The sequence below is a fragment of the Ochotona princeps genome, chromosome 11 (genome assembly GCF_030435755.1).
Source record: "Ochotona princeps isolate mOchPri1 chromosome 11, mOchPri1.hap1, whole genome shotgun sequence".
NCBI classification, from domain to species: domain Eukaryota; kingdom Metazoa; phylum Chordata; class Mammalia; order Lagomorpha; family Ochotonidae; genus Ochotona; species Ochotona princeps.
This window is the reverse complement of record NC_080842.1, coordinates 38,604,041-38,629,603: the sequence shown is the minus strand read 5'-3', so window position 1 is coordinate 38,629,603 and position 25,563 is coordinate 38,604,041. Positions and strand designations below refer to the sequence as shown.

The window sequence follows — 25,563 nt, the reverse complement described above, 5'->3', positions numbered from 1 at the left end:
GGAATTGTCCTATTTCTGGGATGCACCTCAGTGGCGCCATTCCTGACTCCCTGTGGAACCTGAATGCCTGCTTGTCTTTCCCTCTGTGGTCTCCCCTACAAAATCTCCTCCGGCTGCCTGGCAGTACATCGTCTGGAACACTCCAGGGCACTGCACTTTGCACAAGCTGCTAGGACAAGACAGGACAGAGCTCCACCGCATAACAGGGTCATCCCCCCAGGGGTGACCAACTCCCTGACCAGGGAAGCATGGGAGGCCAGAGGTCGCCTCTCTGGCCCAGGGAGGTACCCCAGTTTTGGGGGATGGGCAGCTTTGTGTGGGCAGCAGGTCTTGGCACCTCTGGACTCCCAAGCAACACGCAGGATATAAAAACAATGAAGTGACAGGAAATGTTTTGTGAGAGCTTTAATGGCACAAAATGTTTATAGCTACAAGTTATACATGTATTGTAAACTGTATATGATGACACAAAGTGCTAACTAAATTAGATGAAGAATGCACAATCACTTTGGCTCAGTTATTTCCAAATCATTTCAACAACTGATTCCTCTGTGAGTTTGGCTGGCTGGCTGGGTCTTCACTTGCCATCGTTCAGATTGGTAAATGTCCCTACTGCACTGAAAGTAACTTCTTGTATGACCTGATGAGCGAATCTGTATGGTTCTGCTCTTGATACTATTTGCAAGTATTTCTAAGCCAATTTTCTTCAGACGTGAGAAAGATGACGAAGCCTGACTTTTAAGTCCCCCCATTGTAAACAGGTGTAAAACTCCTTAAACACTGCACTGTTCATTTTAACCGCTGACTGTCGAGTTCTCCATTGCAATCAGGCAGTCTGTTTCCCCGTGACGCAAATCTGCATGGGAACGTGAATGCCCCCCTCCTCTGTCGGAGCCACCTATAAACACGGCATGACACCACCTTGGAAGCTCTCCTCTGATGATATACATTTTAAGTAACAGTCTATAATTTCAGATACTTTCAAAAAAGGTAAAATTAAATGTTCTCAATGTTGAAAACAAAAATATATCCAGGTTCAGCTGTACTGCTGACAGATTGCTACCGGATTTCAGAAGCGGCCACGAGCCACCTGTCGCAAGAGGCTCTTGTGTCAAGTATGGTTTCCTTCTTGACTGCCATGACACCAACTGCACACAAGCTGTGTATTCTGGCGGTCTAGCTACTTCGTTCTCTGAACGTGCTCAGCCTCTCCAATGTTATTCAGTCAGTGGGCCATCAGATTTACCTGCTTCCCACAGAAAGTCAAATAGAACACTTGAAATAAACAGAATATAGAAGGCAAATCAAGTGTTACCAGGTTGGAGCAAGACAGAAACAAGGTGATAAACATTCTTAATTTTTGTTTAGACTTCATCAAATGCTAGAAAGAAAAATGAAGAACTTCAAAGCTAGTTTAGAAATATTTTCTTTCTTAAAGACATCTGACTATACTCTTGGAAAAAAAAAGTAAATTTTTTTGTTTGTTTAACCTATTATTTCCCACCGTAAGACATCACTTTTACAAAGTTTGGCAGGAAGGTTCCTTTCTGCTACCTGTCAAACTTGGTTATCATAGTGTCTTTATTCAAGTCAAACTGATACACTTCACAAAGGTTCTCTAAGCACTGAATAGGAAAATCTACATCATAAACAGGAATTATTTATATAGAAAACAAAGAGTAGTATCCTGCAGAGTCAATGCTGTGTGTTCTTCAATCCAATAAAATCTACTTGAAATAACTGGTCATTCTGCTGCTTGCTAACAATTTGGTCTTAAAGCTTCACATTTTAGAAAAAAAGAAAGAAAGAAAAAAAAAGGATGTCACTGAAGGAATTTGTGAGTTTTCCTGAACTTGGAGAGTTTAGCCCAGCTGAAAAGATGGCTCCATGAGATAAGGACCCCTGCCTGCAGAATTGCAGGAATCACCCTGGAAAGACTGTGCAGTGAACAGCAAGGAGAGATAGATCAGAACCTTCCAGAACCCTGTCAATGGTTCCACGGCCTGGGTCTGGCTCTCCAAGCTGCACACACGCTTGCAATAACCCTCCAACAATCTTCAGAGTTGAAAGACTTCAGAGAGTGAGCGACGCTTCCTAAAACAAGAAGCCTGTATTATCACCACAAATGGCAGCTCATTCCAAAGTCTCTTCTTAGAGGAAGAAAAAAAAAAAAAAGAAACAAAAAAAAAATTTAAGTCATGGAAAGTTCACATGCAGCTAAGACATAAAAATACCAAGCACGTACACACACGGGTCTCAAAAACATCTCCGTACATGTCAAAGCCTGAGACATCCCTGCTCAGAAATAGATGCTACACCACAGAAAAGACAGCGCTCCATATACTCGTAGTAAAATCTGTTCATGGAGTTTGGTTCTTACTCTATTTCCTAACTATCATTTATACAGCCTGCCTCCTACAAATTAAAAGGCGCTATTAGGAGGCTTAGAAAAAAAGTGGCTCCAAAGCTGGTTTAAAATAATTTTTTTTATTGCCCAAGTATTTTTGTGTATGTGTGTCTTGATACTCCTCTTGTTTATTTGTTTTTGTTTCTTTTTTTTTTTCCTGTAACTATAAATTCAAGCTTAAGGAAGCTTGGCTTTGTCTTGGAAATGAAAAGAAAAGAAAAACTGAACCACAAAGCTTTTATATGGTGTGCTGACCTGATTTTGCTTTTTTAAGAGAGAGATGGTGGTTAGCATTGTAAGAGTAAATTCGTAACATGTAAGATATAGGTCCAGGTCTGGTAATAGTAGGAGGAAATACTAGCATTGTCGACAAAATTATAATCTGCTGGTGGCATTTACAGAAAAAAAGCCCTTGCAAATTTCTAAACAACAGTAAACTCTGTTAGGAAATTCTAAAGTGTCTTACAGGCCAAAAAGGGAATAAGGTTAGTAAAATGCCTCAACAGAGTTGGAATAAAATACTGGATTTGAGAGTTACTGGAATTGAATATGTAAAAATAGGGTGGTAGTTTGGGCCATGCTTACATTGGTCTCAAGTTCAAATAAACTACTGTGACAATACACCACTTCACAGGTCACACGCATGTCCGTCCAAGGCCTTGCTTCCCCTCAGTAAGTGCTGGCAGAAGGTGTGCTCAGTCGTTTTCCAATATAGATGCTGGAAGGAAGGAAGCACAGGGAGTCAGTCCATAGGCTGAATTCTACTTGCAGACTCCATCTTGCAGCTGGTCGAGCAGGGCTCTAAAGGGCCCATGCCCGACAGCCCCCAAGTCATCCCTGACTCTCACACCTGCTCACCAGCCCAGCCAAACTGGTTTCTCCTGGTTTTGTTTGCTCAGCAAGTCAGGACTGGACAGCATGCAGCAGGGAGTAGACACTGCAAAGCTGGACACAACAGACCCTCTTCCAAGAGAAAAGCTCAGACCCAGCCCCTTGGAAATGTTCCTTCCCAATGGGCCAAGAGCTCTACTGATAGTTCAGACGCAACAATGCAGACCAATGCCAGTGGTATTGGTGATGGGTAAAGGAGGCACACAGGGAAGCTGCCAGGGCTTTAAGGACAGCTGTCCCCTGCAGGGTGAGGGACCTGGCACTACCTCCCTAGGCAAGCAGGTACCTGGGACCCGCAACAGCAGCAGAGGGATAAGGAACTAGCTCCACCCCCAGTGCAGAACAAACAACCAAGTTTTTAAAGCTTCTTTTACATTCATCTGTGCAACTGGCCACACTGTCAGAGAAAATGTTTGAAGATTCACGAAGCGAGGGAACACTCCAAAGGCCAAAAGCCTATGCCTGGACTGGGGTCGGTGGTTATGCATTAAACTCTCCAGCCCGCCACCATGTCACCGCCCACAGCTCAGTCACACCATCCCTTCCCTCCAGAGTCCCCACTCTGCTGGTCACTGCCTTTGGCCTCGCAAGAGCAGAGCAAGCAGCATGAGCCACTAAAGGGGTGTGGGAAGCTGCACACAGTCTGTGTCTTTTTTTCTGCATGGGACATGCTGAGGGCCCCACAAAGGTAACGGACAGCCATCTGTGGCCCATCCTGGACAGACACAGAGCTCTGGAAAAGCTTCCATCATGTTAACAGGGTGATCCTGAAAATAAAATTACCAGCTACTGTTTAACTCCTAACATGACTCACAAGCACCCTCATTTATTCAAGCCAAGAAACAAAAATACTTAAAAGACGAGCCTGTAAAATTAATGAATTACTGGCAAGTATGGGGCTGAGTTTAGAATAAATGAAAATGCTACAAATAGGGAAAAAGCAGCACCCACACTCCTCTACCACTGCCAGTCATGGGTCTGTCTGCTGTCATGGGGTACGTCTCCCCATCCTGGACCAAAAAATCCCCAACCTCCAAATGCACAGACTGAAATGACTTTCCTGTATAAGCAATTCTAGATTTAAATGCCTAACAACAAAATCAACAAAAGAGAAATCATTCTACATGCACACCCTATTTTCAAACAGGGGGAAAAAAATCCTATTGTTAAAAATCTTGTTATGGGTAGATGCAACCCAGACCAACTTGAGTCATTACGTGTGCTGCAAAGGAAGCAAAGCAATGCAGACAGCTTTCACGCGCTCCTTGCCCGACAGGGAAGACTGAGGGGGCAACAAAGAGGACTTACCCTAGCCCCAAAGCCAACACGTGGGAGAGGAAGAGAGACGGGATGAACACCTTCAGGAACTCTGCCGAAAAGATCCCTCCTTTCTTCATGGCGCCGCTTTTCCTCATGCTCAGGGACACGGAACGTTTCGGGTGCCGGAAGTGGAACTCCCTGAGGCAAAGAACCAGGGCTGCTTTGAGAAAAGCATCTGCCGGGACCATGGCGGGGGTTCCTGAGCCCACGGCCCAGCCACCGAGACAACCCACGGAAGAACTCACTTGGGTGGAATGTTTTCTGGCCTACTGGACCAATCCGATACCCAGTCTGCACTCTTCTTCAATGCCTCTGCTTCTTTCTCTCCCTCGACAATTTCTTCTTCTGACTGTAAAGAAGAAAGCCAACTTAAAAAAAAAAAAAAAGAAAAAAAAGAAAAAGAAAAAGAAAGCAAGACTGACTCCTAACACGAAGAAAAATATGGATCAAAAATAACCTCCTAGAGCTGTGCACCAGTGCCGTATGTGTAAATATGTAAATATGCTACCTTTCTGTTTTTAAAGATTTTATTTATTTGAAAGAGATACAAAGAGGGAGAGGAAGACAGAGAGGAGAGAGATCTTCCACCTGCTTGGTTCATTCCCCAAAATAGCTGCCATGGTTAGGGCTGGGCCAGGCTGAAGCCAGGAGCCCCTTCTGGGTCTCCTGCGTGGGTGCAGGGGCCCAACACCTTCCACTGTTTTCCCAGGCACATTAGCACTGAACTGGGTCAGAAGTGGAACAGTGGAAGCTAGAACCTGCAGGGGCTACAGCAAGGATCTCCAACTACCCTTTCTTTCTTTTTTAAAGGACTGACAAAATGATCTAAGACTCACTATCTATGAAACAGCTCAAGGCATCCAGCCGACACTGTAGCATAGTGCGTTAGGCTGCCACCTGTGATGCTGACATCCCATACAGGCACTGGTTCAACTCTGGTTTGTCTCTATCTCTTTGTCTCTCCAGTAAATTTTAAAAGAATCTCAAGTGGGCTTCACTGTAGTTAGATGTAATCTGAACTTGATGAGTTTTTAATCTGTGTGCCACTTACCGGCAGGTCCTCGGTATTATTTATTCAACTGTGAGCATTGCGATGCTATGACCCCACACTAAAGGGCTCTCAAAGCTAAAGTTCAGAAGTGTTTGATTTTTAAATTTCTTTGGAACAGGGTTCTGTTTGTGCCCAAAGCTTTCATCCTTTTCTGTAAGTGGCTAAGAAACGCAGAGTCTGACAAGGCCACACAGAACTTTTTCCGCAGGTCCACTCTGTGCTGGAAGGCAGCGCGAGCCAGTCTGTATACTCTGTCATGTTCACCACCAAATCCTAAGGGGAAACCCCTGTGGACATCTGTGACTCTGGCTAGTATCCATTCTTATTTAATTCTGCTGAACGTGGCAAATTTCACACAGCAACATAACGCGGCCTTTAGAACGGGCTTTTCCCTTTGGCCACTGAGATTACGCAGGATCATGAGCTGGTTCTATGAAGTGACAACTTATCCTAAGCCACCTACCCTACCGAGGCACTGCTGACTGACGAGTCAGCCTGGGTCTACGGAGGGTCGCCTGTGCAGCCAGCCTGCTGCAGGCCCTGTCCGCTCCCAGGGTCCCCCGCCAGCCCGCAGAAGTCTACAGCTGATCAAAGACGTAGAACCGGGTCCTTAAACAAATTCATACGACATATTTTCCAAGAGAATGAAAATAAGGTGAGATTTTATGCTCTGAAAACATTTTTTTCCTAGATGATACATTCTTTTCTCTATGGTGAGTGAAGCAAAGTTAGCTTTAGATCTGTATTTACTGCAGAAAACGCCAGGTAAATTTCTACCCTTATTTTAATGCTCACTTTAAAGTAAGCGCTATCCATGCTCCCCATGTGCTACTGCTCTGTGCTTGTCTTTTATTGATCACAAATCTGCATTCAGCTTTTAAACTGCCTTCCAGTTCTGGGAATCACAGAATATGACACACATTCTTATCCTTTAATCTGAACTAAACCAGTAATTCTACCTCTGCACCAAAACTACTGAGATGAGATTCTGATCAGCCCAGCCTGGTCTCTTCTAGAAGGCCCTCATCTTCTAGTCACCCATGTTGTTTCTCTTTGGCCCTCTGCAGGCCATTCTTGGGTGTCTAAAGGTGAGTGTTCAGCTCCAAGGACAGGCAAATCCTGTTTCCTACCAGAGGAAAGAGGAGGACATCAAGCTTCCAGGCCACCCCACATCAGGTGGGCCTGTCTGGCCTTCCATAGAGCAGGGTCAACTTTCTGCTACAAAGCCCAGCCTCGCAAGGACTACTGTCCCTCAGGCAAGGCCCAGACGCATCACCTAGTACATCCTATGGCACTGCACCAGCCCCTTCTCACGAGTCTGCTCTCAGTGCCCTTCTGCAGCCTAGTTTAGTGGCAAACAGGGCCACAGATGCAGAGGACCCTGCCTCTAACTCTGCTCTGTGCTCCTAGGTAAGTAACGTAATTAGGGCAAAGGCTTGTTCTTCCCATTTTTCATGGTGGAGAATATTATCTCTTTTGCTGGGTTGAGGACATTAAAAGTGAGAAGCAGCTTTTAAAATAAATTTAGCACCTAGTAAATTTAGCACTGAGAACGTTATCTGGGAAGTATTAGTGTCATTGCTACCTCCTCATAGAAGTGCCTGAAAATGCCATCTATTTCACACACAGGAAAACTTCTAACAGGACAAGTACAGTAGCAGGCCTCTGGGGCAGCTGCTGTGAAGCTGCAAGCTAGGCTGCCACTTGCAGTGCTGGCTATTTCAGAGCGCCAGTTCAAGTCCCAGTCGCTTCTCCACCTCTGACTCAGCTAACACACTTGGGAAGGAGGCAGATAACGGCCCTAGCTCCTGGGCTCCTGCCACCCACCCTTTGTCACTGTTCCTTTTAAAAAAATGTCTTGGAAAAAAAAAAAAAGCAACAACCCTTCGTTGCTTTTAGTAGTTTCCTCACTCTAAACTTTTTTCTATTTTTACGGATTTATTTTAATTGGAAAGGCAGATTTACATCTGCTGATTCACTCCCCAGACAACCACTGCAGGTATAACTGAGCTGGTTCAAAGCTTAGTCTATTCTTAGTCTCCCACATGGGTGCTGAGTCCCAAGGCTTTGGATCATCCTCTGCTGCTTTCCTAGGCTACATGCAGGCAGCTGAATGGGAAGTGGAACAGCTGGGACACGAACCAGTGCCATACAGGATGCTGGCACTTGGAAGCAGAAGATCAGCCAGTTGAGCCATTGCACCAGCCACTCTAAACTTTTTTTTTCATGAAAAAAAAAAAAAAGTCCATTTCCCCAAATCCTAATGGAATCAGTTTTAAAACAATTTCTTCAATTAAAAAAAAGCAGTAGAAAGGGCTTTTCACCATTAAAATAAACTATACTTCCAGTATAAAAAGTCTGACACAACAAACTTGCTTTCTTACAGGGGATACACTACTTTCCCCAGAACTGCCCTTTGCCGAGTGCGGCTGACTTGATCATCAACAGGGCTCACTCCCTGCATGGGAACGGCCAGCTTGTCTTCACACTTAGTTCTGTGTGGAAGCCAAAAGCCTTCATTTCCTCTCCTCAGTTTCCCAAATTCCTGTGGAACTTTGAAGTGGATGCAATTCCTCAGCCTAACCATACACCTGCCAGGCCATGAACCGGACTGCACTTTATCCAGGTGTCCCAGGGAGGTATGAGGAAAGAAGGCATGTGGTTGGGAGTGGGGCAGAGAAAGGGAGTGCAGGCTAAGGTCCTAAGATCAAATAACCCTGGGAAACATCTGATTTAATCAAGCCACTATCTTGATTTGCATTAACAGCAAGGGCATCTACTCCATGTGACCACTGTGTCAGAGGGTGGGGCCACACAGGGACGAGGCTGTTTTCCGTGTATTTGACTTTGGAACTCTCCTAACAGGATTTCCTCTGAAACAAACTTCCCTCTGAACACATTCTGGAGAGTAACAACCTAGACTCCTACTGCGTCTGTACAGAAAGGGTCTGGACGAAGATCATCGTCCCCAGGACACACTGTAGCAAAGCACCCTCTCCCTCCTCTCCTGAACCCCGCGGGACACCTGTCCCCGGGAACTTCTGGTGCTTTCTCCCTCCTAGCTCTGGCTCTTAGCCTGACACATGTGAGCAACTTAACAGTTCTAGTCAAATCACCCGAAGGAGAACCTTGTGCTGAAAGCCTCTATACAGTTTGAAGTTCATCACAAAATGAAAGTGTACTCAACCCAGATTTTCTAGGTTTCAAAGAACAACATTTGGTATAGTCAGCAGCCAGTGTTGTACTGTGTGTTTAACCCACTACCTGCAGTGCTGGCATCCCATGTGAGCAGCGGTTCTAATCCCTGCTGCTCCAAGTCTGATCCAGCTCCCTGCTAAAGCACGTGGGTAAAAGCAGTAGAGGATGATCCAAATGCTTGGGTGCCTGTGTCCATGTAGGAGACCTAGATGAAGCTCCTGGCCCAGCCCAGGTTGTGAGAGCCACCTGGGGAGTGAACCAGTGGATTCTCTCTTGATGTTTCTCCCTCTCTGCCTATAATTTTTTCAAACACGCAACTACATTTTTTTTTAAAAGATTTATTTTATTACAAAGTCAGATATACAGAGAGGAGGAGAGACAGAGAGGAACATCTTCCGTCCGATGATTCACTCCCCAAGTGAGCCGCAACGGCCGGTGCTGAAGCAACTACATTTTTAAAATAAATAAATAATTGGAAAAAAGAAAAACTACTGGCTGGATTCAAGACACCATGCCAAACATTTCTAGTGTAAAGAGACCCAGCTCATCGTACAGTGAAGAGCCCATAACACACACTTCTTTTCTAACTCTTTAAAACATTCATTCATTCTTTTCAAGCACTTTATCACAGGAGAAAAACAATGGTTCCTGGTCTCAAGCATTTGTAGTCTTAAAGACACTTTCAGGAGACCTGACCCATTCATTAAGTTCAGGGTTATATTCTAAATCATCAGCAACAGTCACATATTAATATTTCAAATTTTACACTGCAAGCCTCTGTAAGATACTAGTACTATCGTCATTTAAAAATTCAACAGTGTCAACTCCTAATAAACTATATTTATCTTCTCTAGTTTACAGAGGCCTGTGTAATTTAGCTAAGGTTTTATCTGAAGTTGTTGAAATTCATCTCAAAATTCACTGCTTTGATTTCAGATCAGACACAGAAATTTTCACACAGTCTTAGCACAGTCTTAATTTTCATCAATTTTGCAACCTGAAATGAGATATCGGTCTCGGTTTTCCACTTAGAAATTCAAGAAATTAGCCTGTAATACTGGAATGACTTATTCTAAACAAAACGTTTCCAATTCATCTAAGGAAAAGGGCATAAATCCTAAGTTGTAAGGATTGAATCAAGGATTACATATTAAATCCCCAAACTGGAACTTGAATAACTTAAACTATCCTAAAGAGTCCTCTTACTCTTTAACATATTGTAGTAAAACACACTTGGAAAACGTGTCTTTCCTAAGTACTGGCTGTAAATCAGTCCCACACCAACGTACCTGAGAGCTGTGGTCCCTGCTCGTGTGCATCTCCACATCAAACATGATCTGCCCATCTTCTTGTGGGGAAGGGCTGAAAGATAAAGAATTGGGACATTCATTTTAATCTTCATTATTTAACCAGTAAGTCTTTATTGGAAATGAAAATCTGAAAGTGTTAGGATGGCTCTGACAAAGCAACCAACCAGGAACAACATCACACTCCCTCACAAGAAAGGCTTGGGAGGCAGCTGAAGTGCTAGGTGAGACAGAGCACTCATTCCCATGGGTTTGGGACCTTTTTGGTGGTGAATTTATTCACAATCATAAATCTGCACAGGAAATGCAAGGAGTGCTTAAAGACTGAACTGTCACATTTTCTTTCCTTTCTTCTTTTTCCAATTAAAGGCAAAACGATTTTCAAATTTAGAAATCTACTTGGGGGTTCTTTTGTCAGTGGATGGGAGCTTACTCCCCTCTTTCTGCCTCATACTCTTTCTCCAATCACCAGCAGTCCTCAAGCCTTCTTCAGAGTGTCTTTAAGAGTCAAGCTGCTTTCTGGGCCCAGCGCGGTGGCCTAGTGGTTAAAGTCCTCACTTGCACGTGATGGGATCCCATATGGGAGCCGGTTCTAACCCTGGCAGCCCCACTTCCCATCCAGCTCCCTGCTTGTGGCCTGGGAAAGCAGTCGAGGACGGCCCAAAGCTTTGGGACCCTGCACCTGCGTGGGAGACCTGGAAGAAGCTCCTGGCTCCTGGCTCCTGGCTTTGGACTGGCTCAGTTCTGGCCGCTGCAGCCGCTTGGGGAGTGAACCATCAGATGGAAGATCTTCCTCTCTGTCTCTCCTCTGTATATCTGACTTTGCAATTAAAATAAATAAATCTTAAAAGAAAAAAGTCAAGCTGCTCTCACCACACTAGAATTTCTCTGCCTTTTTCACTATTTCTCTACTGAGTGTACAAGAATGTTCCAAAGGCTGTAAGATACATGACATCCCATCACATCTTATGTAAAAACAGATGAACATCCAGCTGTTTTCTATTAAGGCAAATATTAAAGAGATTTGCAAAACTGCAATGACAGTGTCCCTGTTTTAGCTTTTTGGTTATGGGAAGTAGTTATTTCTCATTTTGGCCCAGCAGTTACAGGCAGGCATTTGGCCCAGCAGTTATGATGATGGTTTAAGCACCTGCCTCCTTCGCATAATCACCTGGGGCCAACACCTGCCCCTGGATCAAACTCCCGCCTCCTACTGATGCAGGCCCTTCAGGCAGTGTGGACGGCCCAAGTAACCAGGTTCCCGCCGTCATAATGATTTGGACTGAGGCTGTGAAGGCGTTTGTGGACTGAACCAGTTGGCAGATGTCCCCCACCCTGCCCCCAATCTTCCAAGTAACAAAAATCAAATGAGTAAATAAAAATAAAAACAATATAATAATCGCCTAGTGATAGTTCCTTGTCAAAATATTTAACTCACAAAAAGATCTTTGGAGTCCCTAACAATTTTTAGCCATGTAAAGGGTTACTGAGAACACACAGGTTGAGAGCTATTATTGCACTTACTAGAAAAATACACTCACTTTATGGGGGAAGAGATTTAACACAGTGGCTTAAGTCACCGCTTAGGTGCCCGTATCCCACCTCAGAGGGCTTGGGTTGGAGTCCCAGCCACTCCCCATTCAAGTTATTTTCCTAAAGAAATGCAGCAAATGACGCTGAGAAGTGAGCAGCAAACAATGACTCTAGCACCACATGGGAGACCTACATAGCGCTCTGGGATCCTGGCTTTGGTCTGGTCCAACCTCAGCTATGGGGGGCATTTGGGGAGTAAACTGGTGAATGCAGGATTTTTCCCTGCTTTTCAAATAAAATGGAATAAATATAAATATATACATATATATATTTACATGTTATATAGTTAATTTTTAAAGAAAAACTTGTCTTCAGTGATTTCAGAGTAAATCACTTATCATCCTGATACTACACAATATAGTCCCAGAACTATAAATATGCACAGCTAAGTTCCTAAATAAAAACACTCCCTCACAAACAGTACTTGACACAATGATGACTACCACATGCTTCGTTCACTTTTCAGTGTTATCAGTGATTTCTTGTGGAACCACAGCAAGACACTGAGTCCTTCGCCAAAGAAATCCTGCTCTTCCAATCTCAAAAACACGGATGAAAAACATAAGAGGCTTACCTGGCTCAAAGGAATGGATATCAACTATTAAAGCTACCAGAAGCATGGGTGTACAATTGCAAGGCTAACACACAGAGATGAACTCGGGAGTGAGATCACCAGAAATCCATCAGCCTGTTTGGGCCTGTGAGTTGCTGGCTGATGTGACCCACAGAGGAGCTTCTCAAATGAGACACTGATTCTGTATTAAGCATATTGCACGTATTTAGAAAAAACTTCCTCTTGAACTAGGAATGCCAGGTTATAGTCAAGGACCAATAAGAACCAGGTATTCTTGTTGTTCCCAGTGGATGGTCTTGGGGCTCATCCCACTGTCAGGCTCGTGGCAAAACACATCACATGAGGGGCTAGCCCTCCACAGCTGTGGCCAGCTCACGGCCATCAGGGCGCCACAGCCGAGAACCCTACAGAGACACAACTTTACTGCTAGCCTCATCTTCGCCACCAGCACCGACACCGGTCAGCTGCTCGCTCCTCCTCTGCAGTGCATTAGGGTGTCAACCCTGGCTCCTACCAGCAGGAAAGCTCTGAAAACAGTCTGATGTCTGTGCCTGCTTCTGGAAACCCAAGGAGACACTCTAGCGACGCACGCTGGTGCGATCAGAAGCTTCTCGGACGAATCTCATGTGAGAACCCCTATGACAGGGTGAACACAAAGCAAACATACAGGGACTACTGTCTAATGACCAACATCAGTGAGAAAAACCGATCTGTATAATCACTTCTAGAGTGAAAATATACTCAAGTCACCTGTGGGGCTCATACTCAACAATCCTCAAATTTTTCCACCTACAAGAAGTACTATACTCTCCAGCGGCTTTAGAGCTACAGCACAGAGCAATTCGAAGTGCATACATTCTGAGACCAATTCTAAAGGGTGAAGTGTGTTAGCCACATGTCCCCAGAGGAAATTGCTGGGCTAGAGTCCTGGGCCACCTCTGAATGCTCACCGGTAAAACTAGAGCCCAAACACAGGAACGTATTCAGCTGCCAGGCCTCTTCTCACCCGTTTACAAACCTAAACTTCAACTTGCCCCTGAGAAAGTGAATTCATGTTTAATCACTTGTCCACCTATAACCATGAATAAAATAGGTTGGCCAGTAGGGTACACAGGCAAAACACACACACACACACACACGCACTCACACTCTCAGTGTAGTGCAGTGACATGGGCACAGGTTAGTGGACACACTGACCAGTGGCCAGACTTGAGCACCTGAATATGTAACAGAAGCTTTTATAAACAGGTCATGGCAAGCAGGGGACTTCATAAAGCTCAAAACAACCTCTCGGGCAAATTTCATTTAAAAAAAAAAAGTAAACTAAATCATCATTCTGAAGCCACACTGGTACTTGGTCTCTGCAACCACCGGCAAGCTGCTCGGAAAGGGGCCATCTGCACTGGTTCTGCTTACGAAGAGGGCCACCCAGCTGCAAGTGGCACAGGCAGAAGCCACAGGCAGCGCTGGGTGGCGGGGTGCAGGGGGCCGTGGCCACTAAGCCCGTCCCATGCTGCCTTGGTGGGATTTGTGGACTACAGCCATGCAGAAAGTCTTAGCAAGACTGAACTCTGCTTTGTTCTGTTAAAGCTTTTCTTCTGAAAAGTAATAATATGTGCCATATATATAATTTTTAAAAAATACAGGAATGCTGAAAAAAAAAACATTTATAACTCTATTCCCTCAAGTTAATCACTGCTTAAATGCTTAATGCTTAAGTGCTTCTTGTGTGATCTTCCTGTGTCTGTGTTCTCCACAGGATCAGGGGTCAGTTAACTGTTAGGTTAGCCAGATGGTCATCCGGTACTGCATGATGCTAACAGCGCAGTGCCAGGACACTAAGAATTTTTCAATGTCATGTAATGCTTAGCCCCTCTGAAAGAAAGAAAAGCTTATACTGAGAAAAACTGACTTGGTTACATGCCACGTTTACATCTGTCTTTACCCTTACTTGTTCACCATACACAGTGGAGCTAGTTTTCCCTCTTACATCAAATACAGAAAAATGAGGCCAAAAATAAAACTTCATCTGAAGAAACACAATGGCCTTGCAAAGGAACCACATGCCTGGACCGTGGCTGGCATGCACACACTGCTATGAACTGAATCAAGGTGCAGCTCCTAGGGGTCCAATTCACTGAGCATCCACCTCCTGCCAGCGCTGCCATGGAAGGCAGAAAGAGAGGACACCTGAGCCCTGCCTCCTGAAGCTTCGCAGTCTAGCAGGCACACAGACAGACCCAGAGGCTGCTGCAGGTCAAGGCACAGGAGACATACCAGTTCTGCAACTAAACAGCCAGACACTGACTTCTAAACTGAAGAATATTCCCAAATGTAATGGTCTGGATGAAAAAAACTACTTAACTCAGGGGATAAGAGTGGGCCCTAAAGTTCCTATCAACCAGCTGCCTGGCTTCAATACACCCGCTATCATCAGTCAAGAGATGTACTTTTTGCAGCGAGGGCTCAAGCCTGAGCTTCCTCTCAGGGTAGTTGGAGTTCTGGACCTTTCTGGTGCTGTGGCCTCACTCACCTGTCACAGTGGGAGCTGCCCCGGGAGCTGCTCTGCCCTGACTCATGCTGTGCATCCAACAGGATCTTCTCCATGTCTCCGTTGTGGATGGAGGATGAGGAAGGCACGTGCTCCAGGCCCCCATTCTTTCCATTGCCATTATCATTGCCATTGCTGCTGTTCATTGGTAGCTCCACCCAGGAACCTGTGGGGCGAGTCAGATAACAAGTGAACCGCAGCAGAACCGAAATCTGTCATGTGCACCCAGACGTGAATATGGCAAAGTCAGATAAAAATTCTCCAACCAACTCCCACCAGCCAAATGCGCAAGTATTCTGAAGGAAATAAACAAGAAGCAACAAAGTCTAAAATCTGTTTTATTCCCGAAGTAATTCATACAGCCAATCAATTTAGAAGAAACAGGAAGTCTAAAACTATCAAGTCAATTTTCCAGCCAATTTTCTCTCTGGTTAAAGTTCAGTTTATACACAGTCAACACCTTACTGAACATTTTGAGGTCGCTTTTCATAAAAAATAGCTTTTATTACTAGACAAGCTAGCTACCTTTAATGCTACAGTTTTTTATATATACACATTCCATAGCTGCATCTACTCCACAAAATCAACACAACTTAGAAACAACAAAAAGGGGCATGTGTGGTAGTTCAGCAGCTAAAGTCCTCCCCTTGCACGTGATGGGATCTCAAATGGGCACCAGTTCTAATCCCGGCGGCCCCGCTTCCCATCCAGCTCCCTGCTTGTGGCCTGGGAAAGCAGCCAAGGACAGCCCAAAGCTTTGGGACCCTGCACCTGCGTGGGAGACCTGGAAGAGGCTCCTGGCTCCTGGCTCTGGATCGGCTCAGCTCTAGCCATTGTGGCTACTTAGGCAGTGAACCATCAGACGGAAGATCTTTCTTCCTTCCTTTCTGTATATCTGGTTTTCTAATAAAAATAAATCTTAAAAAACAACAACAAAAAAGTTCATCTGAGTAGGTTTAACAAGTGTATCCTAATCAACACAAATAGGAACTCCAGAAAAGGAACCTAAATACAATCACAGAAACTCCAAGTTGTTTACACATGCATCTGCAGCATAAAATTAACACAGCTAGCTCTTCAAATAAGGTGATAATGTTAAAAATCCTAGGAAAGGGCCCGGCGGCATGGCCTAGCGGCTAAAGTCCTCACCTTGAACACTCCGGGATCCCATATGGGCGCCGGTTCGTATCCCGGCAGCTCCACTTCCCATCCAGCTCCCTGCTTGTGGCCTGGGAAAGCAGTCGAGGACGGCCCAATGCATTGGGACCCTGCACCTGTGTGGGAGACCGGGAAGAGGTTCCTGGTTCCCGGCTCCGGATCGGCGCGCACCGGTCCGTTGCGGCTCACTTGGGGAGTGAATCATCGGATGGAAGATCTTCCTCTCTGTCTCTCCTCCTCTCTGTATATCCAGCTTTCCAATAATAATAAAATCTTTAAAAAAAGAAATCCTAGGAAAAGCTTTAGCTTTAGCCTACAAACTAAATCTTTCCATTCCTTCAGACTTCATTCTTCCCCCTCTTTACCCACTCATCATACCTCGCAAACGTGTCCTTTCTCCTTTCTCTTCCACGAGTTCCTACTTTTTAGAGTTTTCATTAAGCCTTGTTGGTCTGCAGGTGACTTGGCTGTACTACAGCACAGGCTGAGCCACAAGTGTTCTTGGGTGAACAGGCAAGGAGGTGGGGCCACAGGAAAAGGGGGTGTGGCTCCAGTAATGTGCACAGATGCTGAAAATAAATACTGGCCCAATGAGTTTGCTGAATACAATAATGTGCTTAATTTTTAAAAATTTTTTTAAATTATTACTTGAGAGGCAGAGAAAGTAAGCTCCCATCTGCTGCTGGTTCAGCCTTGAATGCCTGCCCCACCTGGACACAGGCTGAGTCAGACAGAAGCCAGACGCCAGCAGCCAGGAATTCAATCCTGGTCTTGCACGTGAGTGGCAAGGACTCAGCCACCTGCGCCATGGCCTCTCCTCGGCAGGGCTTGCATCACCAGGAGCTGGGGTGAAAACTAGAGTGAAGACACTAACTCAGGTACACGGGTAATGGGACGCAGGCACGGCAGCCAAGCACCTGTTCGGGCCTTAATTTTAGTAAGAACTTTAATAGCACCCTCAAAATTAACTTCACACAAATACACTCACAAAGAGATGGTAGTATATTTTTCATATATTCCCTTTAGGTTTGTAACCAAGCACATTGGCAGGGCCATTTTACTAAACTTCCTGCAGAAGCAGAGTTCCATCAGAGAATCAAGAACTTCATCAGAGCCAGTTCACATCCTAAAAAGACTCTAAATGTGTCAACTCACCACTCTTCTCCCATGCTGGGAAAGTGCTCAGGCAGCCCTGCCTGGAACCACTTGCTATCTCTCTGTGTGACCTTCTGAGCTTGCTAACACAGAGCTAGTAACACAGAGCAGGACCCACGCTGCCAAGGCTACCGGGAGCACTCAGTACAGTCAGCAGAAGGCGCCAAGCAAACAGAGCAAACAAGGTGCTCAGTAACACACTAGCCCCTACTTGGCAAGGCTGCACCGGGCACTGCTACAAAAAGCCATCCCTTTCTCTACTTAAGGCAGCACCAATGGCTACGAGTCTCCCAATCACCACCCATTCCTCAGGGCTCTGCTGCCAAACAACACAACTAAATGACATCTCCATGGCCTCACTGAACATACACGCAAACATGGATACAGATTGGAGAGAATTCAGAGTGGATTAAGAAATATAGCTTGGGCCTGGCGTGGTGGCCTAGAGGCTAAAGTTCTCGCCTTGAATGCGCCGGAATCCCACATGCCCACCAGTTCTAATCCCAGCAGCTCCACTTCCCATCCAGCTCCCTGCTTGTGGCCTGGGAAAGCAGTCAAGGACGGCCCAAAGCCTTGGGTTCCTGCACCCATGTGGGAGACTCGGAAGAGCTCCTGGCTTTGGATCAGTGCAGCACCAGCCATCGGATGAAAGATCTTCGTCTCTGTCTCTCCTCCTCTCTGTATATCTGACTTTGCAATAAAAATAAAATAAATCTTAAAAAAAGAAAAGAAAAGAAAAGAAATACAGCTCACAGAGCTAAAGCCAATCTAACACTAAAGAGGACACTGGGGCCCACTGTCGTAGCCTAACTACTAAAGCCCTCCACTTGCATGCACCGGGATCCCATATAGGCGCTGGTTCTAATCCCGGCAGCTCCACTTCCCTTCCAGCTCCCTGCTTGTGGCCTGGGAAAGCAGTCGAGGACGGCCCAATGCATTGGGACCCTGCACCCGCGTGGGAGACCTGGAAGAAGCTCTTGGCTCCTGGCTTCGGATTGGCTCACCTCCAGCTGTTGCAGCCTCTTGGTGTATGAACCAGTGGATGTAAGATCCTCCTCTCTGTCTCTCCTCTCTGTATATCAGCCTTTCCAATAAAAACAAATAAATCCTTAAAAAAAGAGGACTTTATTAAAAAAAAAAAAAAAAAAACCCATGTCTTTATTGTAAAGTCAGAGTTACATAGCTGCTGCTGTTTTGCTCCCCAGATGGCTGCAGCAGCTGGGGCTAGGAAGTCTATAAAGCCAGGAGCCCGCAGCTCTGTTTTGTTTTTTTTTTTTTGGATTAGATTTACTTATTATTATTGGAAATTCAGATTTATAGAGAAGGAGAGATCAAGAGAAGATTTTCTTGTCAGCTGCTTCACTCCCCAAGTAGCCACAATGGCTGGAGCTGAGCCAATCCAAAGCCAGGAGCTTCATCTGGGTCTCCCACACAGATGCAGGAACCTAAGGCTTTGGGCCGTCCTCTACTGCTTTCCCAGGCCACAAGCAGGGAGCTGGATGGGAAGTGGAGCAGCCAAGACATAAACCGACACCCATATGGAATTCTGGTGCATGCAAGATGAGGATTTTAGCCATTAGGCTACCAAAGCTGGCCCAGGAGCCCAAAGCTTTTTCCAGGTCTCCCAGGTGAGTGGTAGGGACCCAAGGACTTGGGCCATCTTCAGCTGCTTTTCCCAGACCGTTAGTAGGGATGCTCTGTGTTGCAGGCTAGTGGTCTTCTAACTCACTGAACCATAAAGCCCAACCCCCTAAAATATTTTTTTATTAATTTCCTTGAAAGGCAGACTGACAGAAAGTAGATAATCTTTGGTCCACTGGTTCACTTCTCCAATGTCCACAACAGCCATGGCTTTTCCAGGTAGAAGCCAGGAGCCTGGAACTCCATCTGGGTCTCCTACATGGGTGACAAGGACTCAAGTACTTGGGCCATCTTCAACAGCTTTCCCAGACATGCTAGTAGGGAGCTGGATTCGCAGTGGAGCAGCTGGGACCTAACCTGTGCTCTGCTCTGGGATGCCAGTGTCACGAGCAGCAGCCTCACCCATAGCAGCACAACCCTGTCCCTGAAGACGACTTAATATTCAGTGTGCCTGGAGTGTGTTTTACGCTGAAACTCTCGATGCAGAGCTCAGTAAGGGGTCAGGAGGAGAGTAGGAGAAGACAGTATGATAGACGTTTTCTACTACCACTGTTTCTGGATCTTAGATGCTTTTAGAATTTCTAAATTTTCACTTATTGAAAAGCAGAGACACAGAGACAGATGGAGAGAGATCTTTTATCTATTGCTCCCTCCCACTCCCGCCCAAATGCCCACAAAATCCAGGGCTGGACAAGGCCAAAGCCAAGATCCCAGAACTCCATCTGGGCCTTCCAATAAAGCAGGGACCTACACCTGCTTCCTCCTAGGATGCGCATGAGCCGGACGCTGGGTGAACAGCAGAGCAGCTGCTCCTATGGGGGATCCCAACGGCTGCACCTAACACCCACCTCTCCATCTATTTTTAAGCCCATATAACCAGTCCTTCCTGTACAGAAGTATAAAATAAACAATAAGCCAAACAAGAACCCAGAGATACTCTGGGAGTAGCAGAAACAAAGAGCCAGGAGCTCTGGATGGGTCTTTATAGAAGCCAGCCTTTTCTAAAAATATAATTATTACTCACATGATCAAACAAAGATTGCACCATTGCTAGGCTTTCTGGTCCTTACTTTTTCTGAAGAACTTCCAAAACCAATATCTAAATTCTAATTTTTGACATCAAAACTATGTAAGCAATTGCAATCTAATATATTTCTGAACACTGTGAATGTGTACCTAATATTTCATCAACTAGAATAGCTTGTTAGAAGCCATCTCCGGGCCCGGTGGCGTGGTCTAGTGGCTAAAGTCCTCGCCTTGAACGCCCAGGATCCCATATGGGCGCTGGTTCGTATCCCGGCAGCTCCACTTCCCATCCAGCTCCCTGCTTGTGGCCTGGGAAAGCAGTCGACGACGGCCCAAAGCTTTGGGACCCTGCACCCGCGTGGGAGACCTGGAAGAGGTTCCAGGTTCCCGGCTCCGGATCGGCGCGCACCGACCATTCTGGCTCACTTGGGGAGTGAAACATCGGACGGAAGATCTCCTCTCTGTATATCTGACTTTGTAATAAAATAAATAAATCTTTTTTTAAAAAAAAGAAGCCATCTCCGTTAGGGCCTTCGGCACCGTGTAGCATAACGGAAAACATCCGCACTTTGGGCAGATTATTTGTATTTGCATAGACTGGTCTCTCTTTGTGTCTCAGTTTCCTCGTCTGCAAGATAGGGATAATAATTGTGCCTACCTCACTGAGTTGTCAGGAGAATTAGATGAATAAAGCACACACGAAAATAAGAAAGGCCTCTAGTATGTGGGGAAGCACTGCTATACACATGTCAGCTATTCTGATTTTAGTCTCTATCTCTTAAATACTCATTCTGGGGCTGGCACTGTGAGCTAAGCTACCACATGTGACCCCAGCTTCTCCTATCAGAGTTCTGGTTAAGAGTCCCAGTCGCTTCATTTCTGATCTTCTAACTCCTATTCATGTGCCTACGAAAGCAGAGGATCCAGCTGGAGTTCGAGGCTCCTGGCTCCAGCCTGGCCCAGCCCCAGTGGACGGTGGCCAGCAGAAAGGAAATTTCTGCCTCTCCTTCTGGCATTTTTTCAAATGAATAAACAAATAAATAAATAAATTGGGGGGGGCAGAGAGGGAGAATCTCCTATCTGCTGGTTTATGTGCCAAATGGCTGCAACAGACCCAGTCTCCCAGGAGGGTGACAGGGGTCCAAGCAGCAGGGATACTGTCCACTGCTTTCTCCAGTGCATTAGCAGGGAACTGGATCAGAATGCAACTGACAGGATTTGAACTTGCACTCATTTGGGATGCCAGTGTCACAGGTGGCAGCTTAACATACTGAACCACAGAGCTGGCTGCACAATTTTAAAAATTCATTTATTTTTACCAGAAAGGCAGAATCTCTCACAGAGAGAGAGAGAAAGAGAGAGAAGGCATGAGAATGAATAACTTCCATTCTCTGGTTCACTCTTCAAACGGCTGCAGGAGCCAGAGATAGGTTGATCCAAAGCCAGGAGTCAGGAGCTCCCTCCAGGTCTCCCACATGGGTGCAGGGACCCAAGCACTCGGACCATCCTCCACTGGTTTCCCAAGTCAAGCAGGGAACCGGACTGGAAGTAGAGCAGCTGGGACTTAAACTAGCACCCACAGGGATGCTGGGGCTGCACAAGGAGGCTTCATCTGATAAGCCATGGCATTAGTCCCGCTTTCCCCCTGCCAGCAAAAGAATCAATCAATACACACTAACATTTATTCTTTTGAATAACTGTATTGCATTTCATCATTTGTAAGGTAAACTATAACTATTACCCAAATGTCAATGGTTAACCACCACTAAAATGATTTTAAAAAATATTTTGTTGTTATAGCCAGGGCTTTAAAGGATATTTTGATCATAAGCGAAAGAACCTCGGAAAGGTAGATTGTCTTTGTACCAGTAAATTTCTTTCACAGATATCATCTATGGAAATACAGATTGCTGAAGAGGAAGATATAACATTAAGAAGCTTTGTGTATTTCCTTTATATTTTGTCTGATACACTGGAAAACAAACATGTCTCAATGAATTAAGTAAAGCTGACTTTTCCCAGCCTCTTGCTCATTCCTGACTTAGCACCTCAGAATTCTGTCATGCCCTAACTAGCAACCCTCAGAGTCCCCTTGAACTTGGAAAGGAAACAAGGCAAGATATGAGGATGGTGTGGTCTGAGCAGTACAAATTGAAGGCCACTCCGATTGACTGCTCTTCCAAAGCCAGATGCGTTCCCAGGAACTTCAGAAGACCGTTTCCAAATGGACAGCTGGGCCTAGATGCCAGTGTAGACACTCAGCCCCACGGAGTCTGTGCTGGTCTACACCTCTGGGCCTGAGAGCCTGTACAGGCTGCTCTGCTGACTGCGGATCACATTCACTCCTGTGCACTTCACACCCTCCACAGCTTTAGGTTTGCCAGTTCAAGTCTCTTTCAATAATGGGAGTACAAAAGCTGGGAGGTGAGGAGAGTGCGAAAAAATATTTTTCATATTTTTGTACATTTTCTTCAAGGCCCCAAATGTAACTCTCATTCTAACCATGGGATGACATGATGTTTATCTCCTCAGTCAACGCTTTTTTGTTTGTTTCTAGTACCTGACGTGGGAATGCAGACCAGAACAACAGTAGTAAAAAAAGTTTCCTTCCTGCATGTGGTTGCATATACACTAGTTACTGACTTACTCAAGACACTATTACAAGGTGTTGTCATTTCTTGTCACAACCTTCACAACCCTCTTCACATACTGGGAAAGCAAATACACTGTGGTTGAAAGTGTTTCAGCAGAAAAACGAAGTCTGTGTGGCCCGCACCTGCACAGTGGAGGCCCACCGCTGGCGTCACAGTCTGGCTCTGCTCCCAGTCCAGGCTCCTGTTAAGGCACACTCCACAGGCAGCAGGCAATGGCCCCAGTCCTGCCACCCACGTGGGGGAGTCAGACTAAGTTCCAGCTCCTGGCTCCAGCCTACACCAGCCTTGCCGCTGCTGGTATGTGAGGAATGAGCCAGAAGATGGGATATATCTGTCCTCTATGTTTTCAATAGATTTCTTTTTTATTACATTGCATCAATAGACTAATTTCTTAAAAAAGACTGTACTACCCACATTAAATTAGAAAAGTCACCCTCCTTCTTGATTTTCCTTATGTTAATCTAGTAAGTGTTATGACACAAACTTCATATCCAAATATTTTTAGGGAATTTCACAGTTTTTTTTTTTGTAAAGAATGAAACTAAGAACTGAAAAATAACCTTTCAGCTTTTGTAGTAGTTTGGATATTAAAAAGTTGCTCCCTAACATATAATGAAAGCAAACAGTGCCCTAAAATGAATGGTAAATCAAAACAAACAAACAAACAAACCCTTTCAGGTAAAGGTTTTACTTTTTAAATATTTCAATAATTTGTTATTAAACTTTGCTCTGACCCCTGAACTACAGATAACATCCTAAAGAGATAATCAGTATGAGTTTCATTGCCTGTTTTTCACAGTTGTGTCTTACTCAGCAAGTACACCGGCTTATCAGCGACTCAGTATTAAATGCTTGAATACGTTGTTCCGCCTGATACCCCCAAACCACCTGAAGAACCAACACGGGTTCATTTCTTGTTCAGTCCAGTGTTGTGTAATGAGCCCGCCCCCCATACACACACGAGAATCAGAGGAGGAAGAAGAGGGCCGTAATTCAATAGAGCAGGATCTGAAAGTTTCCCAGTAATTTACAGAAGCTCATACTATCCCAAGGAAAACACTTTTTATGGGGCAGATTCCCCAAAGCAATATCCGGCATCACACACAGGCCCTGTGTCCTGCTACCTCTGCAGCAGCCAATGCAAATGTAGCAGGAACTGGCAAGACATCAGACACCTCACCAGGCTGTCCGCACCAACACAAACAATCATAGAGTTCACCCTCACCCCACCCCAGCCACTTCTTCTTCTTAAAGGGTCAAAGGAGAATTAAGATCCCTTTGCACTCCGTGAAATCATGTACAGACACTAAACCAATTTCTGACTCAGGTAGGCCCGCTGTGTACCACGCAGAAAAACATACTGAGGGGCTACGGTCCACCGAGAAGTGTCTTGGAAGGGGACCCTCAGCTTATGGCCCAGCCAGCCACCAGCCTGAATAAGAGCTTCACTCTAAATCAGTTTCTGTACTTGTCAATTGCATGGGACACGTTATCTCTTCAGTGTCATCCTATCCCCAAGTCTTGCAAGTAATGTACAGTTGTGCATTAATGTGACCAGAGAGATAACATTTAAAAACATCCCCTTATCCCTAATTTACTATACGGGACATCACCAAAACCTTACATTCTAGAACACAGGACACTGGAAGATTGAAGACAGCCAACGTCGAGAGAATTAACCCATCCAAATCAATAGGCAAGGAAAACATCTTCAAACACCCAGTCCTGATCCCCACTCCGGGAGGACAGGAAGCAGCTTCTCTCAAATCGTGTGCAGGCCTTGCTGGAAGCACCTCCCGCTAAGGGAAGGAAGACACTGTGTGACCTTTAAGCATCCAAATGGTTTTTAAGCGACTTGGTCTGCCCATATGCTGACTGCCGTCACCGCCTCTTTCGTAACAGAAGTTACAGAAAGGTTAGGCAGAAAGCCTCGAGGCTCCCACACTGGGAACAAGACGTCTGGGCTCTGGAATGTCACGCAAAGTAACTGGAGTGGATCCCAACTCCATCCTGCCCCCCAACTCTCTCCCCCACGGCTGCTCCAGGTGTGTTTATTCCGTCTGAGCACCTATCACCCCAAACTCCATGCAAGGTGTGCTCCTGGGTGGCATGTGTGAGGCTGAGCCTACACTGGGCACACCACTGCATCGTTAAGATGAATAAATACACAAAAGACTTGAGCAACTTTAGAAAAAAAGAAAGGGCATAGCCTCTTCACCCCAACACGTGATAAGAGTCAGCACTCAGTTGCCAAATGGGTTTCCCTGACCAGCATGTGGCAACAAAAGAACGCAACTCCGGGCTGCCAAGTCCCCGCCCGGGCAAGCCCGGCCCACGGGGTGGGCTCAGCGGCCGCCCCACAGCACACCTGCTGCCTGACACGTCCTCGGCCGCCGCCGCGCGTCCATCCCCCGGCGTCCCTGCCGCACGTCCCCATCCCTGCCCACGTCCCCTCGGCGGCCCGCTCCGCCCACCCGGCCTCCCCGCCCGGCCCCATTGGCTCGGCGGCGGGGGCCCAGCACAGGTGGGCCCTGCCCTGCCCGAGGGGGCCTCCCGGCCTCCGGCCGCCTCCCCTCTCCCCTGGCCCGGGCTCGCGCCCCGTCGGCACCCCTGCCCAGCCCCACACCCCACAGGCGAGCGGAGACGGGCCGAGAGGCTGACAGAGGCGCCTCCTCCTGACAGGGGAGCCTCCTCCTGACAGGGGAGCGGAGCTGCCAATCCCCGGGCCATCGCCCGGCTGGGCCAATCGGCGGCCTTCTCCTCCCGCCCCCCGCGCGCGGCGCTGGCGGCCGGGGCAGCCCCTCCTCCCCCATCGCTGCCCCGAGCCTCGCCGGCCAGCACTCACTGTTGAGGCCGGTCGGCGGGGGCAGGTGCTGCTCGCTTTCCTCGCAGTTGTTGTTGTTGTTGTGCAGGGGCGGCGGCGGCTCGACCAGATGAGACGACATGGTCGGGTGGCTGGAGGAGCCGCGGCCGCAGCGAGCACCGTCTCCGGCTCCCGGGCGGCAACACAACAAGCCTAGTCCCCCGCCCCCTTTTC

At 46.3% G+C, this 25,563-nt stretch overlaps 1 protein-coding gene across 2 annotated transcripts; it reads right to left on the bottom strand.

Annotated features, from left to right (window-relative positions):
- Positions 1-390: 390 nt before the first annotated feature.
- BNIP3L (BCL2 interacting protein 3 like) lies at positions 391-25,563 on the bottom strand. Of its 2 annotated transcripts, none has more exons than XM_004579072.3 (6): positions 25,372-25,563; positions 14,875-15,058; positions 10,157-10,229; positions 4,864-4,967; positions 4,607-4,756; positions 391-3,125 (listed from the first exon to the last, which is right to left on the bottom strand). In XM_004579072.3, exons 1-6 carry the CDS (start codon positions 25,469-25,471, stop codon positions 3,077-3,079), a joined length of 660 nt encoding a protein of 219 aa, XP_004579129.1. In that variant the 5' UTR covers positions 25,472-25,563; the 3' UTR covers positions 391-3,076. The 2 variants fall into 2 exon arrangements, with proteins under 2 accessions (XP_004579129.1, XP_004579130.1); XM_004579073.3 differs by lacking the exon at positions 25,372-25,563 and adding an exon at positions 16,429-16,573.

What these genes read in the sequence shown, in the direction of transcription:
- BNIP3L (XM_004579072.3), bottom strand. Translation starts at nt 25,471, where the DNA reads ATGTCGTCTCATCTGGTCGAGCCGCCGCCGCCCCTGCACAACAACAAC. An exon ending in CCCGCCGACCGGCCTCAACA is followed by an intron (nt 15,059 to 25,371) that starts GTGAGTGCTGGC and finishes CTCGCCCCACAG; the next exon opens with GTTCCTGGGTGGAGCTACCA. An exon ending in GTGTTGGCTTTGGGGCTAGG is followed by an intron (nt 3,126 to 4,606) that starts GTAAGTCCTCTT and finishes CCTTCCTTCCAG; the next exon opens with CATCTATATTGGAAAACGAC.